At 42.6% G+C, this 12,093-nt stretch overlaps 1 protein-coding gene across 1 annotated transcript; it reads right to left on the bottom strand.

Moving 5' to 3' along the window:
- Window positions 1-2,570: 2,570 nt before the first annotated feature.
- Window positions 2,571-11,709, bottom strand: igf1 (insulin-like growth factor 1). Its single transcript, XM_060839195.1, has 4 exons — window positions 11,544-11,709; window positions 9,252-9,408; window positions 3,585-3,751; window positions 2,571-2,815 (listed from the first exon to the last, which is right to left on the bottom strand). Exons 1-4 carry the CDS (start codon window positions 11,601-11,603, stop codon window positions 2,750-2,752), a joined length of 450 nt encoding a protein of 149 aa, XP_060695178.1. The 5' UTR covers window positions 11,604-11,709; the 3' UTR covers window positions 2,571-2,749.
- Window positions 11,710-12,093: the final 384 nt, after the last annotated feature.

The following is a 12,093-nucleotide window of genomic DNA, read 5'->3' as shown; positions in this document are numbered from 1 at the left end:
ACAGCTGTCCTTCACACAGCAACTTTATATCCAAACCCCAAACTGGACACACACCCAAGTTTTGCAGTGAGTGTCGAAGCTTAATGGGACTGGAGTTCTCCAGAGGCCTGGACTAGTGATGTGAATTCAAATCTCACCATGTCAACTAGTGAGTGAAAATTCAACTGATTAAATAAAACTGGAGTAATAAAATAGTCTTAGTGACAATAATCATAAATTATTGTAAAATCCCATCTGATTCACTCATCTCCTTTCAGGAAGGAAGTCTGCTGTCCTTGCCTGGTTTGGACCTACGTGTGACTCCCATCCCACAGCAATATTGTTGACTCTTGTTTGCAGTGTGCTGGAAATTAATGCTTCCTTTGCACGTTGTGGCTTTAATTTGAATAAAGGTTGATAATTAGAGTGTTGTTGATATTTTCTAATATTGCTTCTGAGTACAAATATGCAGATGTTAAAACAAATACAGAGAATAATATTAATACTTGACTCCATCACCTAATAAATGAATTGGAGAGAACAGATGAGGAGTCCCTGAAAACAAAAAAAGCCCAAAAATTAAAAGCCATGAACATATTCTCAAGAAAGGCCTCCAAAAATGACTATTTTTACTCCTGCCTAGCACCAAGAAAGATGGTTACAGTTGTCAAAGGCTCATCTCCAAGACATCTCTGCAAGAGTTCCTCCGGTTTGTGACCTAGGCCCAACTATCTTCAGCTGCTTCATAAATGATTTTCCGTCCATCATAAGGTCAGAAATGGGGCTGTTTGTTTATGGTTACACAATGTTCAGTTGCATTCACAACTCCTCAGATAATAAAGCACAGAACGAGAATGAGATGATTCAGGCCATCGTCTCCATGCTCGCTTCCAACTTGTCCCCCTCCCGTATCTTTTCCTTATTCTTTTCATCAGAAGGTTATCTGAAACAGTCTGTGCAACTGAACATTGTAAGACCTGGGCAATATTCAGACTTAGGCTTATAAATAGTAAATAACATTTGCATCACTCAAATATGGAGGAACCTCAATTATCCAGCATTCAATTATCTGAAAATCGAATTATCTGGCAAAATCGCAAAGTCCTGAAGTTTGACTAAACTTATGTTATCTGGCATTCTGGATTAGTGGTGCTGGAAGTGCACAGCAGTTCAGGCAGCATCCAAGGAGCAGCGAAATCGACGTTTTGGGCAAAAGCCCTTCATCAGGAATGATGAAGAGCTTTTGCCTGAAATGTTGATTTCGCTGCTTCTTGGATGCTGCCTGAACTGCTGTGCTCTTCCAGCACCACTAATCTAGAATCTGGTTTCCAGCATCTGCAGTCATTGTTTTTACCTATGTTATCTGGCATTTGATTATCTGTTATTTGATTAACCAAATGAAATACTCCCCACCTGTGTCCTTTGGATAATCGAGGTTCCTCTGTTCTGACTAAGGACCATTTCCGACCACAGAGACAATCTAACCATCTCCACTTCCATTCCTGCATCTGTCGCACAATTATGTCACCAAGTCCTACCAGACCATAGGGCTGTTCTCTCATTAGAGAGAGACAACTAGTGGTGGTTTAACCTGAGAGTCACCATGTCTTGGGGAAGAGGGTGAGGAGGAGAGTCCTTAATGGAAACCTCAGCTGGCGTGGGAATTAAACCCATGCTGCCTATCCATTCACATGGTCTATTTCTGTGCTGGAAACTCAATGTAATCTATTCTTCAGATAAAAGTTGGAAGAAGCAGTTCATTGTCAGATTATAAGGGTAGCAGGGTGAAGTTCTGCTCTTAAAATGCAGCCTTGCTAAAATAGTGCACAAGTTGGAGATGAAACTACAAAATCATAGGGGTGATTTAGAATAGTGTGATCCTTGTGTAAACTTCAAGTTTAAAACATTACAGTTACTTAGGAACAAAATACCGAGGGGTCAGAGACCTTATTGTACTGATTGAAATCCTGGGTTATCAGTGAAACTGCATCAGATTGTATTCCGTAATCTTATGGTATCTGCAGTTACAAAAATCAACACACTAAAGTGTGCAAATATTGAAAGTACCTGTAACTTGGCTTGCACTTTTGATATACAGCCCAATTACCATATTGCCATGGATCCATGCCACAACTGCATAAATGTTGCAATCCAAGCCTCTGCCTCAATCCATCACCATCACTTGTCCTCCCCTCCCTAGCATGGCCCATTCTGGGCGAAAACAGAAGGATTAATTTGCTGTAGCCCAATGTAAATAGAATGCATTTTCTTTTGATTTTGCAAACCTGCTACTTATGTGTAATTTAGTGTCCTGCACAGTCAACCATGAATCCAGCGCCATCTATGATTACAATTAGCTTCTTAAAAAGGACATATGTCACAATCTTTGGTTGCAAGTTAAAATGAAATCTGTTTCTTAGTCTCTGGCACTCCAATGGTCCACACAAATGCAGTTGATTAACTCATCGTTGGCTATGGACATTTGGATGTAACACACCTGCTGAGAAAGACATTGTTCTCTGGTAGTAGGATCCATTCAAAAAACCTTCTATGTATCCCCCCCCCACCCCCCCCAAAGAAAACCTGGGAATTCTGACAAGGCAACAGAGGATTTGTGCTTTCCATAAGAAGTGTGCACCCAATAACAGATCTCTCTTGTTGTGACCAGTGTGTGACTATTGATTGTTGAACGGTGTTTCGCTATGCAGTGAGCCCACACCAGTGTTATCCTGGAACAGGTTCGCCTCTGATCCCTTCATTGCCTACTCTCTCAGATCCGGGAATTTCGCTGGATACTGCTGGCATTAGCCCGGTTGGGGTTCCTCCACACATTCTCCTGCAACAGAGCAAGAGAAAAATAATGTTGAGTTGTGAAACCTAAAGCGTTGATCACTGAGGCGCGTTTATTCTGAGGTTCAAAAACAACCGTTAGCGTTAATGTGGCACCAAAGTGCTTCAAGGAGACATTAGCCAAGAGAAAGGGAGAGTTTGAAGGAAATGATACAAGTACAGGTAAACAAAAACCTGGTCAAAATGTTCGGTTTCTAAGGAACATCTTAATAGAGAAGAGAGATGTAAAGGGGCTTAGGCAGAATTTTTCAGAGCTTGGGGTACAAACAGCTGCCAAAGGTGGAACATAACAGGTTGGGGATTTGCAAGAGGCAGGAGGTAGAGAAACATTTGTCTAGGTTATACAGGTTTATCAATGTGACCACATCACGAGGCAGATCAATGGAGGCCACTGAATACGGGGGTGAGAATTTAAACATTAAGGGTTGGTTGCTCAGGAGCCAATGTAAATCAACAAACATTTGGGGAGGGGGTTAAGATTGGTTTTCAAGTGGGTGAGAGATGTTTGATCATTGGGGCTAGAGTTTCAGAAGAACTGAGGGTTATGGAACAACAGAGGTGGAGATATTTGCCTTTGTGATTGTGGAGCTGGGAGTTCAGAGTCTGAGTTGGGATCAGGGAGTGAAATCACTCGCAAGTTTGTGATGGGCACTGAAAACAGTGGTTTCTTACATTTGAGACAATGGGTGTGCAGGATCCTGTGAGGTCTGTGGTGCAGGGGTGAGGGCGATGGGTAGGATATGACCTTTCCTTACCCTCTGTCCTTTCTCAGTGTGATGTTGGATACGTACGGGGCCAGTTGCTCGCTGAGGCTTTGCACAGTACATCTCGAGCAACTTGAGGTCACAACTCTGGAAGCAGCACTCATCCACAATCCCTCTGTGTGGCCGCCTGACACTTGACCTGTAGCCTGTGGGTTTATCTGCGTGAGCAAACATACTTTCATTTAGTCCTGCTCTCCACGTGATCACCAGGCTGCTGAGACCATAAAGAAGGTGAAAAACTGATTCACAACTGCGACAACAGAATAGAAAGCTCATATATTTACCAGGAAACCCTCTCACCGGCTTAGAGGAACTATCTTTTAAAAATGGAATACTCATATTTTGGTTTTGTTAAGCTGAAAGACATATTTAACATAGTGAAGGAGGTCACTGGGCTAGACAGAGAGGTGCTGTTCCCACTTGTGAAGGAGAACAATGTCAAAGAACAGTAAATAAGATCATCAATGACAAATCCAATAGGAATTGTTATGAAGTTGCGGGTGTACTGTAGCTTTAAGGGAGCTGAAATTTCTGGCTAGCTCAAAGTGTCCTGAACAAGTTAACAGTGTAACATTTGCTTAGAAAGCAAACAGTAGCTGGGTTGGTATGAGATAAAAGCAAATTCAAATTTGGCCGATCAGTTTAAATTATGCCCCAAGATACCAAACTCCAATCAAGTTTGAATTTAGTATTTTGATAATATTAAAACCAATGAAACAATAAGATGTTTTGGGGTATAAATATCAGACATTTTGAATAGTTAGTCAGAGGGAGAACTGCCAACAGATGTAGGCTGCTAGTTTAAGAGCTCGCTGAGAGGTACCTGTCTGTGGATGAAGTCTGCGTAGCAGAACATTGAGGCTGACCTGGAGAGAGAATCTACAGAGAAAATCTACATAGGAAACTTGGCAAAGCTGACTGGTTTTGAAATGGGATTATTTTTCTGTAAATCGTAATCGGGTTTTTAAAAATCGGGCTAGTATTGTAGAAGGGGAAGTGAAAGATAGGTTTAAGAGAAAGGAGTTGTAAATTGTTGTTAGTTAATTTTCTCTGTTAGACTTTTTAAAAATTGTTAATTTTTGCTTCAGATAGAGACCTCTGGGATAGCTCTTTGCCTCGAACTTTAACAGATTACTGCATAAGGTGAATCTTTTCTGTGTTGCTGATTTAGGTTAGCAGAGGGGTTTACCCTGTGTCATAACAGAATTCAGGAGAATCTTCTTTTCACAGAAAACAGTGAGAAGATGGAACTTGCTCCCTTGGGGATTGGTTGAGGGGACAGTATAGATCTGCTGGGGGTGTGAGTGGAAAGGACATTTCCTCTTGTAATCAACTGAGACTAGGGGGTAATAATTATAAATAAGAGATAATCGATTTGAAACAGAGATGAGGAGAGATTTTCTCCCCTGCAGAGGGTCATGAGTTTTTGGAACTGTCTTCCACAAAAAGTGGTGGCATATTTTTAAGGCAGCGAGGAATAAGTAAGAAATAAAGTGAAATGGTATTGGGGGTCGGCAAAATGTGGATCAACACCTTGCTGAATGGTGGATCAGGCTGAATGGGCCAAATGGCCTACTCCTGCTCTTAACTTATGTATCTATAAACGTTGAACGGAAAGCTGAAGAAAGAAAGATGAAGGATGTGGGGATGGGATAAGATGAAATAGGTGGAAAGAGTCTGAAAACTTAGTTCAAAGGAGTCATGTGGCCTGTTTCTCTGGTAAAGACTCAACGCAGTTCTATACTTGCATAAATTTATGTGTAATATTTATAATGCATATATTTTCACATTGAGGAAGGAAAGTTTCCCTGACCAGCTGATATTTGGAAACCCAGTAATCCTAATGATTTGATGCATCATCTGAGCCCCTGGCCATAACACACAGGCTCAGAACTTTGCCAGAATCCATGGGCTTGAAGTCTCAAGCAGAATGATCAGTGCCAAAAAAAATACATTTGGCAGGAGAAATGCTGTGTTGTACAAAATCTAATGTTGGAAAGGAAATGTGTGCTTTTGTCAAAGTTTCAGATATGTTCGTTCATCCACTTCGAAAAGGGCTGAAGATATGATGAACAGCTGGTTTAACCCTGCCAGGTCTGGCTGACCATATACAACACTCTCAGGTCCCACTCCTCTCTGCCAAAACCACACACTAGTCCAGGATCAACCTAGAATGTAAGATTAGATTACTTAGTGTGGAAACAGGCCCTTCGGCCCAACAAGTCCACACCGACCCTCCGAAGCGCAACCCACCCATACCTCTCCATTGACCCATTACCTAACACTACGGGCAATTTAGCAAGGCCAATTCACCTGACCTGCACATCTTTGGACTGTGGGAGGAAACCAGAGCACCCGGAGGAAACCCACGCAGACACAGGGAGAATGTGCAAACTCCATACAGTCAGTCGCCTGAGGCGGGAATTGAACCCGGGTCTCTGGCGCTGTGAGGCAGCAGTGCTAACCACTGTGCCACCATGCCACCCACTATCCCCAACTTCCCTTCAACTCTTAAACCATCCTCTTAAACACAGAAATTGCTGGAAAAACTCAGCAGGTTTGACAGCACATGTGGAAATAGAAACACAGTTAACATTTTGAGTCCAGTGATCCTTCTTCAGAACTCTTCAATAATTTTCCCTGTCTCCTCCAGCCCCAACAGAAAAGGTGATGAGCCTCTGCTTTTCTTCATCACAAAGATTAGAACTATCCACCAGCAGATCGTCTGTTTCCCCAGCCATTGGGCCAGACTTATTCCAAAGCTCTCTGTTGTCCTTGCCTTGAACTTGCATCTTTCCCTACTTTCTCTCCCATCTTTCCTAACGCTCTCTTTACGTGCTGTCAGGTAGTCCCATCTCCCGCTTCCTACATGGTATTGAGTGTTGTTGGAGCTGCACTCATTCAGGCAAGTGGGGGTATTTCATCACACTCCTGACTTGTGCCTTGAAGATTGTGGCTAAGATCTGGGGAAATCTGGAGACGGGTTACTCACTGCAGAATTCATAACTTCTGACCTGCTTTTGCAGCTACAGTATTTATATGGCCAGTCCACTTGAGTTTCTAGTCAATGGTAATCTCCAGGATATTCACTGTGGAGAATTAAGACATTGAATGTCATGGGATGATAGTTTGATTCTCTCTTGTTGGCGATAATCTTCACTTGGCATTTATGTGGTGTGCGAATTATTAGACATTGTCAGCTCAACGCTGGATATTGTCTATGTCTTTCTGGATTTGGATAGTGGTGAGTGGTGCTGAACATCATGCAATCATCAGCAAATATCTCTACTTCTGACCTTATGATGAAGGGAAGGTCATTGATGAAGCAGCTGAAGATGGATGGAATATTACCCTGAGGAACTTGTGCAGAAATATTCTGCACAATTTCTTCCTATGTGCCAGTTTTGACTCCAACCAGCAAGAGTTTTCCCCCATTGACTCTAGTTTTGTTAGGGCTCCTTGATGCCACATTCAGTTGAATGCAACCTTGATGTCAAGAGCTGTCACTCTCCCCTCCCCTCTGGAATTCAGCCATTTTGTCCATGTTTGAACCAAGGCTGTAATGAGGTCAGGAGCTGAGTGGCCCTGGGGGAAACCCAAACTGAGCATCATTGTGCAGGTGCTGCTTGATAGCACTGTTGATGACCCCTTCCATCACTTTACTGATTATTGAGAGTGGACTACTGGGGTGGTAATTGGCCAAGTTGGATTTGTTCTGCTTTTTATGTACAGGACATACCTGGGTAATTTTCCACATTGTGACACAGATGTCAGAGTTGTAATTGTACTGAAACATTTGGCTAGGGGAGTGGCAAGTTCTGGAGCACAAGCCTTCAGTAGTATTGCCGGAGTGTTGTCAGGGCCCGTAGCCTTTGCAGTATCCACAGTCTCCAACTGTTTCTTGATATCACGTGGGGTAAAATAATGAGGCTGAAGACTGGCACTTGTGAGGCTGGAGGTGGATAGGGTTGGCTAAATAGCCTGCCTCATTGTTGTAAGATTCAATGGTGAAATGTGAATGATAACAGACCCAAATCCACTTTGTTCACCTTCTCTCATCTTGGTGATCACATGATACAATGGGAATGAATCACGTGATCAATTGGATGAGTCTACAGCAGACCCAGACATGAATTGAGGAAACTCTCTGTGTGGGAGCTTTGAGAACCAGAGGTCTCAACGTTACCCAATCTTTATCATTATCTCTTTCAACACAATTAGCATTCATTTCTCCTAAATTCAAACCTCCTGGTATTATTATGATGATCTCATACCAAAGCAGCATGGTTCTGATATCAATTGCAGTCTGAACCATTCACTCACACTTTGGCACATAACAAATAGATGCAAGAGGAGACCATTCAGCCCACTGAGTGTGATACTGTCATTTGATTTGATTGTGTCTGATCTTGGGCTTTGACTCTACTTTCTGCCCTCTCCCCAGAATTAGGGCCAGAGTGTTCAGGAGAGATGTTGGGAAACTCACAGGGTGGGAGAGGTTTGAGTCCTTACAAATGATAGAGGAGGCTGGATCAGTTATTATTTTAAATCTGGGATAGATAAACTTTTGTTAAGCATAATATTAAGGGATATGGGCCAAAGGCAGATATATGGAATTAGGCCACAGATCAGCCATGATCTCACTGAAAGTTGGAACAGGCTTGAGGGGCTGAATGGCCTACTCCACTCTTTATGTTCCTAAATATTTTGATCTCATCTCAGTCCTAACAAAACTGTGTCACTGTGCCGTAATAAATACAGGAACAGGAGGAAGCCATTCAATCGCTTTGAGCATGCTCTATTATTCTAGATGATAGTTCATCATCAACCTCAACACACTATCCCAATATCCCTTAATGTCATTAGTAACTCGAAATCCATTGATCTTTGTCTTGAACTTGCTCAATGAGCTTCCACAGAGGGTCACAATGATCTAATAGTCTCTGATTGAGAAAATTCCTCTTCACTTCAGTCTCTTTATCCAGAGGCTATTTCCCTGGCTGTAGACCCGAACATAGAGTCGTACAACACGGGAACAGACTCTTCAGTTCAACCAGTCTATACTGAACATAATCCCAAAAGAAACTAGTCCCACCTGCCTGCTCCTGGCCCCTATCCCTCCAAACCTCTCCTATTCATGGACTTATCCAAAAGACTATTAAACATTGTAACTGTACCCACGTTTACCACTTCCTCAAGAAGTTCATTCCACATGCAAACCACCCTCTGTAAAAAATTTGCCCCTCAAGTCTTTAAATCTCTCTCCTCTCACCTCAGACAGGGGAAACATCCTTTCAGCATCTACACTGTTCACCCTTCGAAAATTATAATATATTTCAATGACACCACCTCTTATTCTTCAAAACTCGAAGAGAATCCAGGCCCAGTCTTTTCACTTCTCCTTAGTGGACTATCCCAATCTATCTTTCTAGGAATCTGTCTGGTAATCCTCTCTTTCTCTCTTTGGTCAGTGTATCCTTCCTCAGATAAAGAGATCTCTACGGCACCCAATACTCCAGGTGTGGTCTTACCAAGTCTCTACACAGGTTGGAAGAAAGATAGTGGTGAAATGGCGGAGCACTGGAAACAATCTTAAAATCCCCCTGCTCAATCACTTCGGAATCTGATACAGCAAGGAAAGGATGTCAGTAAACTTACTGAAATAAAAGCCTCGGTCGCCACACACAAACTGGAGAGCATCCACCAGCTCTGCCCCACACAGTGTCTCTGTGCTGGCATCCACCCCACTCAACGTCAGCACACACAGCATCAGGGAGAAGAGATGAGGGTAGGAGACAAGACTAATCCTGACAACCTGCAGAAGGAAGGAGAGATAATTGCTATTGAAATCTGCGCCACCAAGTCAGTCAGCCTTGCTTAATGTTTCTCTCTCCACACTAACAGCCCTGATAGGACGTTGGTTGCAGCTCAGTGGATAGCATTGTGCCAGAACTTTGTAGCTTCACGTGTCGGTAGTGACTCAAGTAGGCCAACACTAGCAGTTCTTGGCAACCCCACTACGCTGTGGGTACCCAGCAGGTTGGGATTTCACACCAAAGGCTTCCAAACTGGCAAATGAGATTCCCCGATGAAGTCAGCCATATTGCCCTCAGCAATGTAACATGGATCGATTGTGAACGCAGGTTTCTGTCATCTCTTCACGTACATCGACCTGTTTAACAAAGACCCGTCAGCATTAAGACAAACAACGCAAAGTCCATCTCCCATGAATCCCAATTTGGACACGTTCACCTTCCTAGGCGGAGGAACGTACAGGGAAAAAAAATGTGTATTCAAAATTAAAGAGCTTAACACTTTCACCAAGGGCTCACCTCACAGAATCACGGAATTATTATGGTGCAGAAGGAGACCATTCAGCCCAAAATGGCTGTACCAGCTCTATTACCCAGTGCCAATCTCCCACTTTGTCCCCCATATCCTTGCATATTGTTTCGATCAAATAATCATCTAATGCAGTTTTGAATGTCTCTGTTGAACCACATTCCCAGGTGGTGCACTCTATACCCTAATTACTTCTCTGAGTGTAAAAGCTTTTCCAAAGGTTACTCTTGCTTTGTTTAGACATCACTTTAAGTCCATTTATCATTGTTTAGAAAACTCTTACCTGATTTTGTTGTATCACATTTACAATGGTAAAGGCCATTATTAGCCTAGAGTTTGCTGCAACAGGACATTAAAAAGCAGCTGCCACTATTTAAGCTTGTCCCTGGCACGTTGAGGTTTAGACATGTTTTGTATTACACACAACTGTGTGTGTAAGGTGTGAGGTGTTAGTATCGCAGCATGCGGAAACCACAACACCAGTGAAGAGAATAACCAACAAGAGGTATCTCCTTCAACAATCATACTGCTTGGAATAAGGCTTGAGATGGAAGTGTAAATTAAACCTGGTGAATTGGAGTTGAATTGGGTACAGAAAGTGAAACAGAGAGAGGGTGGGTTAAGAGGAGGGAGAAAAGATGAGATGGAACTGAAGAAAAATTTAAAACTCAAGCTATTAAAATCTCTGACAACAATGTGAAACTCTACACCTGTGTTTGTTAATTTTCAGTACCAGAGATGGTGATCAGGTGTAATTAATAATTATCACCTTGGCTACTTGGACAAGTGCTGATTTGTAATGTGCAGATGTACCAACAGCGTGAGGACAATTCTTGCACCAACTGAAGTTACCGTGAAGGACTCTCCTTCTCAACTTCGCCCCTCACCTGAGGTGTGGTGACCCTCAGGTTAAACTACCACCAGTCAGATTTCTCCCTCTCGCTAATGAGGGAACAGCGCAATGGTGAGTTTAGCTTTACCGTACTAAAACTAGTACTGACAAGACTTAACTTTCTGTCGAGTTAAGTTGGTATCTACTGCATAAAAACACAAACTTCAGACAGTTCAATGAATTTCAATGATGAAACAGTCAGTCAAATACCACCTTCATGAAGCTGGAAGCTGAATAGCACAATTGAGATAGTAGTATTTGGAATTCCTGTTTACTGTGTATGCCATTTCCCACAAATACCACTTAACCCCAAATTCTGCCTCATTAAATACATTTCAAGATAACTGTCAGAAAAATTGTTTTAAGATGTGAACATAGTCTCAAGTTGCAATAATTACACTTGATGTTTGGGTGTTTCTTGAAATATAAACGAATGTCCCCCCAGAAACCTACCTGTAGTATAAAGGGTAAGAGGTGAGCTTTAGCTGTGGCTACAGTCTCTACACCAGCTGAGATTCCTGGATGCAAGCAATTCATTAAATGCTACCTCCAATCGTCGAGTCCCTGGAATTTAAAGGTTAATTTGTCCGACATTCTACCATTCGGAAGGTCTGAGGTTTATACACACATACTAGGATCTGTCTCAGTTTCAGCAGCGCGGCTGGAGTTCCAATACACACCAAAGATGAGAGAGAGAGCGGGCAAAAAAAAATCACCTGAAAGACGTGTGCCAGGCGGCAGTTGGGTGCCTGAGCTGATTTCTGAGTCTCCTCCATCACTTCAGTGCCCTCACTTCCAGCCTGGCAAAATCCAGCGGCAAAGTCAGTTCCGGAGTCTGAGTTTACATCGCTGGCTCTTTCACACTCCAGAGCTGGGAGAATGTTGATCGATTGCGCAGTTTTAAAAAAAAAATCTGCGCCCATTTCAAGGACAGGGGGATTTCATTTAAAGAGATTCCCCTCGATCTGACTGTCTCTCTCACACACACACACGTCAGCTTCCCCTTCCCAAACCCGACGCTGCAATCAAACACTTTGAACAAGTGATTTTGCGAGTTCGCTTCTTCCAAAGCGAATTAAACCTTGCGCCTAATTCCCTTCACTTTGTGAATTTAACCCCCTCACCCCACATACTCTTCTGCATAAAAATACCAGGAGACGCTCATAGACTCAGCACAGTTTAAAATCACAACTAGCTTCTGGATTTTGTGAGTTTATTAAAATGTCATATATATATATATATATATATAAACTCTATAAGTTCCAA

This window comes from Hemiscyllium ocellatum, chromosome 19 (genome assembly GCF_020745735.1).
Source record: "Hemiscyllium ocellatum isolate sHemOce1 chromosome 19, sHemOce1.pat.X.cur, whole genome shotgun sequence".
NCBI lineage: Eukaryota > Metazoa > Chordata > Chondrichthyes > Orectolobiformes > Hemiscylliidae > Hemiscyllium > Hemiscyllium ocellatum.
This window is presented reverse-complemented; position numbering and strand designations above follow the sequence as displayed.